This window comes from Sphaerodactylus townsendi, linkage group LG04, assembly GCF_021028975.2.
Source record: "Sphaerodactylus townsendi isolate TG3544 linkage group LG04, MPM_Stown_v2.3, whole genome shotgun sequence".
In the NCBI taxonomy this organism is placed as follows: domain Eukaryota; kingdom Metazoa; phylum Chordata; class Lepidosauria; order Squamata; family Sphaerodactylidae; genus Sphaerodactylus; species Sphaerodactylus townsendi.
Window position 1 is genome coordinate 39,894,344 of NC_059428.1, and position 14,510 is coordinate 39,908,853.

At 41.8% G+C, this 14,510-nt stretch overlaps 1 protein-coding gene across 3 annotated transcripts; it reads left to right on the forward strand.

The window, feature by feature from the left end:
* Positions 1–739: 739 nt before the first annotated feature.
* CD200R1 (CD200 receptor 1) lies at positions 740–14,015 on the forward strand. 3 transcript variants are annotated; one of them, XM_048494674.1, is made up of 7 exons: positions 740–954; positions 3,454–3,561; positions 5,399–5,707; positions 6,774–7,022; positions 10,009–10,129; positions 11,637–11,694; positions 13,781–14,015. In XM_048494674.1, exons 1-7 carry the CDS (start codon positions 873–875, stop codon positions 13,895–13,897), a joined length of 1,044 nt encoding a protein of 347 aa, XP_048350631.1. In that variant the 5' UTR covers positions 740–872; the 3' UTR covers positions 13,898–14,015. The 3 variants fall into 3 exon arrangements, with proteins under 3 accessions (XP_048350631.1, XP_048350632.1, XP_048350633.1); XM_048494675.1 differs by lacking the exon at positions 11,637–11,694; XM_048494676.1 differs by lacking the exon at positions 10,009–10,129.
* The last annotated feature ends 495 nt before the right edge of the window (positions 14,016–14,510 follow it).

The window sequence follows — 14,510 nt, forward strand, 5'->3', positions numbered from 1 at the left end:
GCTCTTGTGGTCTTTTCCAACTCTATGATTCTATTGGACAGCAGCTTTGCCCACTACCTCTGGCTGAGCAGTCCTGAAGAGAATTCCACTGTTACAAATTCATGGAAGAAGAGTGTAGCTCTGTTCAGGATTACATACTGAATCCTAGCTCCTTAATCGTGCTTTCATTTGTGTAAGCACCTATAAGCCCCGGACTACCCACCAAAGAGTAATGGGACTGGAACTAAGCCTACAGTCAGTTATAAAGAACTTTTTTTACTTTATACTTGCGACTGCCAGCTCTACTACTCAAATCCTGGGGAATATAAATTGCACTTTTATTTACTATTAAATTATGTTCCTTGATTCAGGACAATATAGGAAGAATAGTAAAAAAAATTAGCTGGGATCAAAACATGTACAAAGTGTTCCAGCTCCAGCTTATCTCCTCTTCTGTGAAATTTCAGGCACACTTCAGATAAAGAAAGCTTTAGAAATAAGCTGCCTTATTTATGTGCTGATTGAAGTTCATATACAAATGTATTGTTATTTTTCACCTCAGGTTCAACAGGAGGAGCTTATCTATGCCCAGACATCAAGTTTGTGCAGAGGACCCATCAGCAAAAAGTCTAGAGCTGTTTCCGTAAGGTTGACTTTTGACAGTGAGCACAGGAAGCCCTGTTTAGTGAATGACAAGGCAGAAAGAGGAACCTCTCCAGTCATAAGGACTTAATCAGTCAGGAGCACGCAGGCTTGCTGGGGAAAGTTAGGGATGTGAACAGGAAAACTGAGATGCCAACTGGACAGAAGTAGACTGGTTGAAAAGATGTTCATCATAAGAGTGGCTAGATGTCTGCCATAATGGATGTAATGGTGAGAGAACTATGTGAGCCATGAAATCTGACGTTCATTTTGTTATGAAAGCCACAAGTGCCAGAATTCTGCTTGCTGTCATAGTAATTATGATACCAGTTGGTAAGTGCACCTTTACCTGGTGTTAACATGATGTCATTTTCTTACAATCTCTGTGAATTTCTGTATTTTTTGTGTTGAAGATGTATTATGTTGCAAAGGGGCACTGGCTTCTCAAAGGGGCATCTGCTTTTCATTCGACCCACCATGACATATGTATGTATCAAAACCAAAAATTCGTTATCAGTTGGGACTTGTCCTATCTCTAATTTTTTGTCACAAGAGATGTTGTTCTATTTATTTACTTATTCACTTTCTTGCTTCATTTATTAGCTGTTTATTAGCTGTTCTGGCAAGCTTATTCACTAACTTCACCCTTCTCAGTGGGGACCCAAAGCAGTTTGCATCATTCTCTTCTCAATTTTAGCCTCGCAACAACCCTGTTAGTCAAGTTAGGCTGAGAGTGTCTGATAGGCTCAAGGTCATTCAGTAATTTTTCAGAGTAGAGCCGGCATTCAAATCTGAGTCTCCCAAATCTTTGACTGACACTCTAAAACATGGGTCCTCAACCTTTCTGAGTCTGCAAGCAACTTTGGAATTTTGAGAGTGAATGGTGAATACTTCCCTAAAATGGCTGCTTCAAAAGGTGGTGGTAAACCCAAAATGGCTACCACACAAGGCAGAGCCGAATGGAATGCCTCCCTCCTAACACTATCCGGGAAGAAAGAAAGCCTGAAGGAGAAATTGACCCATTCAGTGATTAAGGAAAGTCCAAGTTGGTACATTCCTCCAGATTGTCCAGTGGCTGTCTATTATTACATCTATGGAAAATACTTTAATCTGAATGAAGCCCTGCGTTACTAAGACCCCACCTACTTTCTGACAAGCTCATTGGCTCTGCCTATTTTCTGACAAGCTCATTGGTACTTGCAGGTGCCATAGCACCCATAGGTGCCAGGTTGGAAAACCTTGACAGCCTAACAGGAACAGTGGAATTTTGTAAAGCACATCATTTATTTGTGGTTGATTTATGTGATTTGTGACTGATGTAACTGTCCAGAGTATGTTTTCTGTTAAGTGAAGAATTTCCATCAGTTCAACATAATTTTACTGTTTCTTTGTTCTTGGTATGGCCCTCTCCTCCATTTTGAGTAATTCAAATGGGCTACTGTGGGAACAGGTAGGCAGAAAAGTTCTGTTGTGTTGATGGAAGCATCTTCTGCTAAAAGAAACTAGACTTTGGATACACTCCTATGAGAAAATAGCCTTATAAACCAAATGTCAATCTCTGGAACTGATCAGAATGGAAAGTGTAGAACACTACACCTATGTAACAAAAGCTGGCTTTATCCTTCTAGCTTCACTTTCTTTATCAAATTTGTGAGGAAATAGCCCCATAGTTGCCTCGCTGAACCAGGGGAATGGGGAATTGACAAGTTATTATACATCAATGAAGAGTTTACCTCTCCAGCCTTATTCTACTGCACTGACCCCAAGCATGATCATGTACTCTGGAGGGATACAGCCTCTCCCTCTTCTCAGAAAAAAAGATAATCTGATAACATTCCACAAAATTGGTATTAAATACGCAGAAGGGAGGATCTAAGAAAAGAACTATTGCATCTCACATATGCAACTTGGCTTTAGATATTTGAAATATGTCTTGGGAGTTACAAAACACACTGACTTCTGCCAACCAAAATATTTTTGGGGGCTGAAATATTTGACTACCCCGAGAAACCTTGGAATTTGGCTTGAAGCACTGAATACATCACAAACATGCATTGGCATAGTGGGGGGGGGGCATGAGTGGGCTAGAGCCCCAGGCACCACTTTCTGGGGAGTGCACTGCTGTGTTTCCCCCTCCTCAACTGTGCCCTAGCCCTGTTAAATGCCAACCAATGAGACTGATCCCACACCCAAACTCCCCATGGAGTGCGAGGCCGCATGCCCCATCTGAATCTCCATGTGGAGTTTGGATCGGAAGCCTGCAGTTTAAAGCTAGCCCCAAGTTTCACCCCAAGTATAAAACTAGAGCTGGTCAGCAAGACATGGAGCCAGCTTTAAAGGGCAGGCTTCCAGTCTGAAGTTTAAAGCTGGGCCCAGCCATCTGAGGCCAGTAGCAAACGGGCTGCTCCATGCTCCACGTAGAGATCGGGGCAGCTGGGTCTGCAGTCAAACTCCACATGAAGTTTGGGGGGCAGGGCCAGTCAGGCTAGCCATGCTGGCTGGCTGTTCCCCCTCAGAGTGCAACTGGGGGCACAGTGCCCAGGGGGAGCCCCAGGCTCTGCTTTAGTGAGCTACGTTCCTGCAAATATGTTTGAACAAGTTTTTGGAGTTTTTTTACAAGATTCTCATAGGATACTAAGATCTAATAATTCCTATCAATGTAATGTGATGTGAAAGATAAACTGTACAGTTTCTAAATAATAAATGACAGTGGAAGATGCTGTGGGAGTGCGACCTTTAAGAGAACCTGCAAATATGTTAACACCTATGAAATATGAGACAAGATGATATCAATATTATGATGTTACAGTGTTGTATCATGACTCTTTTTAGGGTCATTCCCAGCAACAGGCTCCATTCAAAACAGGTCTGCACAGTATCTTTCCAACCATTCAGCTAGCACAGTGACAGTGACCAAGACTGCAACTCAGCTGGCAGAAGGTAATGTTGGCTACCTTCTCAACTTCATTAATACTGTAGCACAGATGATAATACTGTTTTACTTCCATGTGGTTTCTTTCATTTTCTAACATAAAATGGCTTGATAAACAGGTGAAGTAAAGCTGGTGGTTCATATATGTAAGTGAGTTTAAAAATTTTCACTGTCTAGTCCACGGGTGGCCAAACTGTGGCTCATGAGCCACATGGGACCCTTTGCCACATATTGTGTAACTCATAGCTGGGAAAACTGGAGGTGGAGCAGGTCTTCCCCTCTCCTGCTATATGAGTCCTTACCTCTGGCTGCACTGCCATGCTTTGCTACAGGGCAGGGAGGGCAGAAGGGGCATCGATGCCTCAATGCAGGAGTTGGAGGCAAAAGTGTTCAAGGCCCCTAGCAAAGCAGAGCTGTGTGGCCAGAGGCAAGGATGTGCACAGCAGAAGACATTCAGATAGCATTTTTTGGAGGTGGTGGAGGTACTGGCATCAGCTGAGCCTGCAGTCAGTTCTGCTGGCAATAGATTCACCCACAACACAGAGGCTGCTGCACCGCCTTCTCCATGACTAAACATCACAGTCCATCTCAGTTTGCGGACAATGGCCGAATCCCCACTGCTGATTAATCCCGGGATACTCCCCCGAAATATCCAGGTTTCACAAATAACTCCCCACAGCTGAACCGTTGAACACAGATTCATTGTGGTTCTGGCAAACCCCCCCCCCCCGCTTATCCAGTGTTTTCTCGAACCTGCTTGTATGTGAACCTTAAAAAAACCCACACATTTCCAATCCAGATTGGTGGGGAGGTTCAGGGGTCTAATGTGGTTTCAAATTTCCCGCTGTAGAGAGTGACACAAATGCCTTCCAGCCAATCAGAGTGCAGTGGGCTGTGTGCAATGCGTGTGCAGCCTTTTTTTGTTTTGCGTCAGCTGAGTCTATTGTTGTAATGTGTGCACGAGAGAGCATTACTTACTTAAATGTGTGCACGAAAGAACCATACTCGCTTCAACGGTAGCATGGGGTAGCATGCACAAAAAAACAAGTTCCCGCCCTGACAGCCAATCAGGGCGAGGAAGGAAGAGGCACTGAGCAGATCGTGCATTCAATCGCGCAGTAGTAGGGATTGTTGAACTGTTTGAAAGTGTGATTGAGATGGATGTCCTCATCACACACACGCCATGGTGGGGAGGGTGAACCTCAATGAAAAGGTGCCGTTTCTTTTGAAACCAAGTTGAATCTGTATTTAATTTTCAGTGGGGATCCGGCCAATGTGAACACAAAAAATTAAGTATCTCATCTTAACCAGCATACCACTTCCAAGGTTATTTGTGTTCTCATTTTGGTTCATGTCCTGTGGCTCTCAAAATCTGAAGTTTATTCTATGTGACTTTTACATTAAGTAAGTTTGGCCATCCCTAGTCTAGTCTATGGACATGAATTTTAGATCACAGCTTGTATGATAAATTCAGAAGAAATAAATCCAAAAGTGAATTTCCCCTTCATGATTTCGGAGCAAATCAGTTGACTCATAAGAACAAGCACCGAGTTCTGATTTTCACCTACTGTCTCTTTTACATCACAGTTCTGTAGCCATTGGATCCTTTATCCTTTGTGGGATCTCTTAAAACAGGAGTTATGCCTATTGTGTTCATCAGAACTGCAGCAGCCAGTCATAATGGCAAATACAGTGGGAAATTATCTTTTTTTGTGAGCCAGTTTGGCTTTTAAGAGGGAATGTTTGGGCATCCAGGGCTTGGAGTTGAGCACAAATTCCTGCTGAAACCCAGTTACAACTTTAATACTCTGTGACAATATCTTTCTTTCTGTACCTTCTGCACAGAAAAATCGAGTCTATCTGCAGTGGTTGGTTCATCACTCACACTGAAGTGTCCCTGGCAATGGCAAAGAACCTTGTTAACTGTATGGAATGTGAAATTTATAAATGGGACAAATTGTCATTTATCCTACAAAAGTGACCGAAACCTGTCTGTTACAAACTGCAATGAGAACGTTAACTGGTTATCGAGACCCGATCAAGAATATGCTCTTCTTATAAAGCCTGTGCAGATTTTCAATGAAGGATTTTATAAGTGTTCTAGTTCAATTGATAAGGGCACTTTCATTCATGAATATGCTCTAACTGTGCTAGGTAAGCAACACCTTGTGCTATCCATCTAACACTTCTACAAATATATGTCTTTCTGCTGCTACTATTCCATATCTATTAATGATTTTAAATAGTATCTAAAACAGAGAAGTTATATAGTACTTCTCCCAGCTCACAGAGGGCATTTTCACACCTGAGGTTTAAAATGACTTTTGTAATGTAATAGATGATTAGGCTCAACACATATTTTTGTTTTAATTCCCATGCATACCCACACCCACACACTGTGTTGCCTTTTTTTAGCATCCCCATTTAAGCAGCATGCAGCTATCCCCCCCCCACCCCCAGTCATGCCCACTAGAATGGCATATTGTTTGATAAAGGAAATATCCATGCTGACACGGGTTTTTATTATCCTCCTTGGGAGTGCTTTCAAACAGTAACACCAAAAAGAATTGTTCAGCAGTGCTATTCCCTGGCACCATAAGAAGGCATCTTTTGTAGATGAAAGTTTTTCCAGCTACCTGAAAACATTGTTTTTATAGTGCTTAGGTGTCTAGAAAGTCCTTGATAAGGGAAGCAGGTATTGCTAGGATTGGGACAAGTCCTATACTCTTCCATTCACAAGTACTCCAATGCTCTTGTTAAACGGGGCTTGCAAAAACCATAGTGCAGCTAGGCATTGTTGTGTGGAGTGTGTCAGCCACTCTGCTTTCTGAAACAAATGTTTAAACACTTAACCTAGTGACTTTTATTATTATTATTATTATTATTATTATTATTATTATTATTATTATTATTTATATTTATAAACCGCCCTCCCCCGAAGGGCTCAGTTCAAGGGATAGTGGATGATTCAGTGCTTGAAACTACACACTCCATATTTTCAAAATGCTGACAGGGAAGAAAATATGTTTGCTAGGGAAATGGATTTTCTCATCAGGTAAACACCATTTCAAAACCCCTTCCATAACCTCAGCATCGATGTAAACCAAGTATGACTATATTTCTTTTCTCTTTACCTACCTACACTTTCCTAGAACAGATCCCATCCCATTACCAGTATATTTGGTAAACTGAGCTGACTCTTTCTGCCATTTTACTTCAGTGCCTCCTCAGGTGCACCTGACCCATGACTACAATGGAACTGCTGTGTGTACGGCAGCTGCAGGAAAACCAGCTGCCCAGATCTCATGGGGCCAGAAAGGGGATTTTATCACAGTGAATGAAACTTTGCCTAATGGCACCAAGACCGTCATAAGCAAATATAAGATCACCAGTGCTGAAGAGAACAATTTAACTTGCTACATTTCCCATCCAGCTTGGACGAACTCACAAGTCTTAAGTTTCCTGTCAGGTAACGTTATGGATCCTATCTCAATGTTTGGTTGTAACTGCTACTATTTGGAATTACCTTCGGAGAGTTCTCAGAACAGCCTCCAACTTGTGCACGTTCTCTTGTCTGCAGAAGGGTTTCCCTTTCTGCGCATCTTGATAACTTTCATCGTTTTATGCTGCTTCATCATCTTCTTCATTATACTCCCCTACTTGTAAGCCTTTATTTTTAGGTTCTTGATTCACAGTTTCCCATTTATATAATTTGCTTTATATCAGCATCCACCATTTTTAGTTTAAATGGTCACCCTTACGTTTCAAAAATATATGGGTGCTGCAAATCCAGACTTTCTACATATACATGTTACTGTTTATCCTTCACTGTAACATTGCTATTTCATCAGTTGTTGCTAAGATGATGTGACTCTTGTTGTTTTAATTATGCTGCAGCTTTCTCTTCATAGTTTTGTATCCTTAACTGTGTTCTTTGGTGTTTGACAATTCTGTTTATGTTAATTGTTGATGGTAAGTACTGATTCTGTGTTGTGAGCTTCCTTAGCAACGTTTGTGTGCCGGAAGTAGATAAATATTCAAAACAAATGAATACACGGTTCCATTCTATAGGCCATGAGTTCTGAGGTTCCTGGATTGTGGGCTGGCCATTTTATTTTTGGCCTAGATTTCTAAAAAAGAGGTAATTCCCCTGGCAAGGAGGCCTTTCCTCCTTGGTGCTTCACTATATTATTTTCCTTTTGAGTGATTCACTATATTATTTTCCTTTTGAGCGATTCCTATACAGAATCTGCATGGAATATCTTAGATTCCCAAGGTATATTTAAGATTCCCAAGTAGGATGCTGGATGGCTTCCAGACTCTGTTCATGAACTTTTCTTAATGTTCTGCACATTGTTCTTACATAAAAATTATTCCCAAAGCAAGGACAGTGGCTCAGTGGGAGAGTTTCTATTTGGTGTTCAGAGGGTCCCTAGTTCAACCCTTCAACCCTCAGGATCTCTTTTTTGGGGCTGCTGCCCCCTTGGCTCCCAGGCACGTGCGTACACCACACACACACACACACACACACACACACACACACACACACACACACACACACACACACACACACACACACACACACACACACACACACACACACACATCCCTCTTTCTTGGTATCAGGTCTACTGCAAATTCAAAACAACAGTGAGGAGAGTGATGCTGCTTTTACTTTAAAAAGACTGTCCTGCAAAGCAGCCAGTTAGCAAGCCCACCCTGACCCTGCAGCCACCCTTGGCTCAGCCGCCCTCTCCCTCAGCCAAACACATGCACACCCACCCACCCACACCCACACATCCACGTACACACACACACACACACACACACACACACACACACACACACACACACACCCGCAAAGGCTACACAGTGAGGAGAGGACTGCTTTTCCTTTAAAACATTTTTCCTTGCAGCAGCAATGGGGCTCTTTGTCTTAACTGCTTTAAACGGCTGTCTTTTGTGTTGACACTTGTGCAAGAGCTTTTGCATGAACAGTAGGGTAGCCAACTCCAGGTTAGAAAATTCCTGGAGATCTGCAGATAGAGTCTGGGAAGGAAGGGCTTAGGGAGGGGAAGAACATCAGTGGGGCACCCACCCTCCAAAACAGCCATCTTCTCTACGGGAATTGACTTCTGTCATCTGGAGATCAGTTGTAATTTTGGGAGCAATCCAGGCCCCACCTGGAGACTGGCAACCCTAAAGAACTGAAACATATCCTAGGTTCAGTCTGCTGTTATGAAGTTTCTTTTAGGTGAATTCCGCACTGTAAATGTATAACAGGTTGCAGTCATTACAAACAAATCCATTTTCCTTTTTTTTCTGTTCACATGTGTGCTGTGCAGGCAGCGATTGGAGCCCATGGAAACAATCTGGGTTGCTATCAAACCTTTACACAGAGATGCTTTTCTTTTTGAAAAAAAATTCCTGCAACACATGCGTAGCTGTGCAGGCATACAGAAATGAACCTCTGCAGCCATGCCAATCGTCTCACAATATGATCGGCTGCAGCTGCATAGCTGCGCATGTGCAACACACAAAAGAACAAGAAAAAAGGGCCCTCTCTGCAACAGCAGGGTAATGGCAGGCGGATTTTCCCTGACTGTGGAACAGTAGAAGGGAGGGAAATAAAGCGTCTCCTGTCTGGCTGTTCATGCAGGAGCTTATCCAACTCGGGATTTTGCAAAGGAATTGCTTGTTTAGTGATATTCAAAAATCCCAGGTTGAGGGAAATAAAATGGGACAAACTCATTGTGGGGACAGGACCTGTGTGAAGTCTCCCCCCTTCAAATGATTTGTATTGCGCTCTACTCCCGTTATATTTGGCCTGTGCGGAATCCACCTTAATGTTCTAATGAAATCTACCATCCTGCAACTTAGGTTGAGGATAAAATTTCCATATTACCAAACCCTCAATATTTACACTGTTTTAAATGACTGAAGGAATAGTACTGTATTCCATACATATCAGATAATTTACAATTTAGTAATAAGAGGCTACCAGGCAGTATATCAGAAGGTAAGGTTGTCTTTTATATGCTCCTCTTTATCAGTTTGGTAACCTAGAATATTCCGGCTCATTAAAACTTCACAGCTGAAGTATACAAATTAAAATCTCATGAGTCTTGAAGACAACCTGGGAGGGTTAAGGAATAGCACAGATTCCAATTTAGCACCATGAGCTCCAATTGCTCTTATAGCTGGAAGGAAAGTTCTACCGCTTAATGCAGAAGATCTGATAGGTTTGGAAACAAAATAAAAAGAAAAGTCATCTTTCATTTTCTTTTCTATCACATTTGGTTTAGAAAAGAGGGCTTCCACAGCTTTCCATCTGAACTCTATTGATTTACCCCAGCAAATTTTAGTTTACAATTTTAACTATTGTAGACTGAGTTATTGAATGAACCTATGTGATCTCTGCTAATTAATATTGCTGGCATTTTGCAAATCTTCAGGCAGAAATGACAAAACAATGAAGGATTCTAAAGTGCCACTTCTGTATTCCATCCCCGCTGTTCTCCTGGGTATTATTCTGGTTTCGCTTTTCATCTTCCTCGGCAGATTTCTGCATGGAAAGTATGTATGACAAAGGCCTTACATAAGCAAGTTATTTAGCATTGTAGTATTGATTAACTGCCACCATGACCATCATTTTCAAACAGAAAAAGAGCAGTATAAATGTGTGTTCTTCTGCCTCTTGTTTTGAGGAAATGGTCCATAGGTGTAAGGGGCTCTCATTATACCATTCGGGGGGGGGGGGGGGGGCAGATGTAACCCTAGTAGGGCCCCTTCCACACATGCAGAATAATGACCATTCAATACACTTTGCAGCTCGATTTTACTATGAAGAATAGCAAAATCCACTTTTTTGCAGTTGTGAAAGTGGATTGAAAGTGCATTATTCTGCATGTGTGGAAGAGCCTATGGGTGCCCTGGGGATGAATTGCCCCTATACATTTACATTGAAACTTGGACACTTGATCTTATGAGTTGTGGCAGCATAGCAATGACAAATTTAATCAAGCTGAAAAGTCAAAAGGGATGCTTAGTAAGTAATTTGATGTTTCTAAATCTAGAAAATTGAGAAAATAAGAGAATATGCTAGAATGGCCAGACTAGAGAACCTTGTGAAAAGAAGACTAAATCAAGTAATCCAACTGAAATGGAAGTTGTATTTTGCCTACTATTCTTGAAAACAAGAATAAGTGTATTATTTTCCTTTAATACTTATAAAGAAACTGTCCAAGAGGTTAATAGCCCAATCCAGAGCTGACAGGTGGGCGGCAACAGTGCTGCTTTGTTCCCACCTCGCCCTCTCCAAGGGGCTTTGCCATGGTGCAGGAAGCCCAGGAACAAAAACTACCCTAGCCAACAATTCCTCTCAGGGGATTATGGAAATATCCTGCAAAAATGTGGCATATCTCTGAGGAGCCCTCCGCAGGCACGGGGCTGGGGGGCGGGGTGAATGACTAAGCTGACTAAGGTTAGTTCCACCCCTGTTCTGCCCCTGGAATACCCCCAGGCATACTGGTGCAGCTTTGCGCTGTGGCTTCCAGGTTGGGTCCTGTGGAGCCATGCAGTGCCCATCTGGCTACATGGGTAGCCCATCTGCCAGTGGATCTGCCCCTTGCACTAGTGGAATGAGCACCCATGCTGGCACAGGGCTGTTCCAGCTTCAGAGGGGGGTTCAGTCCCCCCCCAGATAGAACTGCCCATGTTGAAGTTTAGAAATAACAGTAAAATCGTTATACTAATATCCCTCTTAATTAATGCATATCATAGGTAACAGTTAACCTTTAACATTATACATTTAATAAAATATCTAAGGATTTTTTGAACAATTATCAGAAATCTTTAAAAGCTCTCTTAAATATAGAATATTATTAAAGTTAAAATCCATAATGCATTGATAATGCATGTATGTATTCTTTCTCTCTTTGTTAATTATGAAAATAACATCATCTAGCAAAATAGAACATTGCAAAAAAAGTAATTTGATATAAAAAGTATATTGATTCAAAGTGATTTGGGATGGTATACGGCTGGAAAGATGCAATATGATTATATTCTCATTTTCTGTCAGGCACAAGAAAGTCAATACATCTAAAAGTCCAGAAACAATTTCAAGAGGCAGCATTCAGGTGAGACAAATAAATAAGGAATGTACTCAGCTGTGAATTTTTTCATTAAAAAGGGACCTTTTTTTTAACCACTGCACATGTACACTGATACTAGCCATTATTACCATACCATGAAAGGGTTGCTTATTATGACTGCCAAGTACGTGTGCCCGTTTATCATACCATTCCTGGGTTCAGATAAACAATAATTTGTAAAGCAAAAATATCATTTAAAAGATGGAGGTTCATTCTTGATGACTCTTTGTGATCTCTTGAAAATTACCTGAGATTAGAAACATGGAAATAAATTTATGACTATCAAGGCCCTCTGGTTTATTTTCCAAATGCTATCATAGAACCTGGCTGGGTAGGAGATTAAGTATCTGAGGCCTGCATTGAGATATAACAAACAAACTCTTGCTAGGGATTGTTCAACTAATCCCCGTTTATTGAGCTATCTAAAACCAGGTACATCAACCAACTGGAGTTTGTTTCTTGCACAAAAGCTAGGATTCTACATTCTAAGCTGTGTGCAAGAAACAAATTGTGAATAATCAAAGCTTTCCTGAATAATTAAATGTTCAGTCATTGATTCAGGTGCAACACATAATCAGTGAGAATAAACCAGGGCCAGGCTTGATTCCATTGGGTTACTCTGGGAATACCTAGGTTCAAATCCCCACTCTGCCATAGAAGCTTGCCAAGTGAATTTGGGTCAGTCACATGCTCTCAGTCTAACATAGCTCAAATGATTGTTATGAGGATAAATGGAGGAGGGAAAGCTGTTGTGAACCATTTTGGGTCCACATTGGGGAGGAAAGTTAATTTTAAATGGAATAATTACATTAATTAACTGGACAATGTGTTTGACATCTAAGTATTCTATTAAACACTCTCCCCACAGAGGTACACCAGGTGCCAACTCTGCAAGAGTTTAGGTGCCTGGCCAAGATTACCCTCTGTACCTGGGTTTATGGATGATCTCTCTTGTGTGGTGTCCCCCCCTCAAAAAATACTTCCCTTTTTATTATGGTACCTGCTATCACTGTACCAGCGCTCTTTTGGTGCAACCCCAGCCCAATTTTTGAAGTGCACTGGGGGCATTATGGGGGAGGAATGATTATGTATTTTTAGGAGGGTTAGGATGGAGCGTGGAGATGGTTTCTGAAGTAGAAGTTATGATGGTTTTAAGATTGTTTTATGTATTTTATAAGTGTAACCTACCCAAGGATCATGGTGATGGGCAGGAAATAAGTACACAGATAAATAAATAATACAGTAATCAATAGTTTATACTGATAATTTTAAAATCTTTTTGAGACCAATATGCTCATCATTGTTCACTTTGTAAAAAAAACACCCACATACATAAAAGTTACCTTTTGTGTTCTTTTTAAAACAGATAAGTTGAAGCATTCTTTCAAGGGCCCCTCCACACTGTAGGATTCGACCTTAGTTCGATGTAGGTCCGACCCAAGTACTCCGCACAGCCGTAGCGTTCGACTCATGTCTGTCTCTGCTCCCCCCCCCCCCATCAAATTTTCGAGCTCGACTGGGAGGTACAACTTCCTGGCGAACTCGGGTTGCACTCAAGCCGAAGCCGGCAGAGTGCGGAATCTCCCTCGCCTTGACTCTGCCAGCCAGCCAATCACAGTGCAGTATTTCGGCCATGCGCAGAATGGGAGACTTGTGGCGGCAGCGAGAAGCGCGCCTTTTTAAAAAATCCTTCTACGTAGCTCCTACGTTGGTAAATGGAAAAAAAAGGGACGCACACTCACATTTCCTGCCGTAGAACGGCAGCCAATCGGGAATGAGGAGCGGAAGATGCGAGGAGGTAATCCAGCCCTCTGAACTCGGCTCCGGAGACATGAGCCAGCTGCTGTGCGGAGTAACAGAGGAGTCGAGCTCAGGTAACAATTTCCGAAGACACGAGTCGAACCCTAGTTGCCTCTGCTGTGCGGAGGGGCCGTAAGTGTACATAGTGTAACAAAAGAAACAAATGAGTCTTAGAAAGATCCTTTCCTTTTTAGAAACGTTCTAGAACTCTATCTGGAAGGTGGAATATGAACCATTTTTCCTTCTCAAGAAATGTGTCTTTTTCTTGCAGGAGAATGAGATGGAACCCTATGCCACCTTTGTGCAAATGGAAAATGTGATCTACGATACAACGTTTGACACCTCAATGGGCAAACACTTCCCACCCGGGCTTTCACCTTCCACATAAGTTTCAATATGACTCTAGCTTTCTGTGCAAAGGAGACAGAGAAACACAGCATAATAGGAAGAGGAAAGACAGCTGTTGCCTTTTAAAAATGACCTACCAAAAAACGTGGTCAAATGTTTCTAAATTCTTCTCATGTGTTCAGTGTCCTGTTTTCTCCATCATTTGTTTAAAACCCAGATTGTCTGCTGGGTTTTTTTCCTGCTGGCTAATTGGAGGCATCATTTACCCCAGACTATCTTCCCTCAGTTTTCTCCCAGTTTCAAAAGAACCACATGGCCAAATAATTCTGCAGTTATTTTTCAGCTATGTGAATTCTTCCAAGAACGTGCCTGTACTAAGATTGTAGAACTTCTTTTTCTCACATTGACATGATACATAGCCAACATTTCCCCAGTTTTGGCATTTAGTTTTAGTTTAACTTTAGTTTTGAGAGCCATGGGAAAAGGTAGTTCTAATTACTGCTATTGTATAACTGCCATAACCAAGCAGAGCACTCATCTAAAAATGAAACCTTGTAGAATACTGTGGAAAGTGGGGAGGCATTTCAAAAATCAAGTATTCCACAAGAGGATAATTTCAAGTAATGAAAGCGCATAGATAATTGCCATACCAC

Bases quoted from the DNA above. Each gene is read 5' to 3' on its own strand.
- CD200R1 (XM_048494674.1), top strand. From the start codon at position 873: ATGAAATCTGACGTTCATTTTGTTATGAAAGCCACAAGTGCCAGAATT. The intron at 955-3,453 runs GTAAGTGCACCT...GACTCTTTTTAG, and splicing joins AGTAATTATGATACCAGTTG to GGTCATTCCCAGCAACAGGC. The intron at 3,562-5,398 runs GTAATGTTGGCT...CCTTCTGCACAG, and splicing joins TGCAACTCAGCTGGCAGAAG to AAAAATCGAGTCTATCTGCA.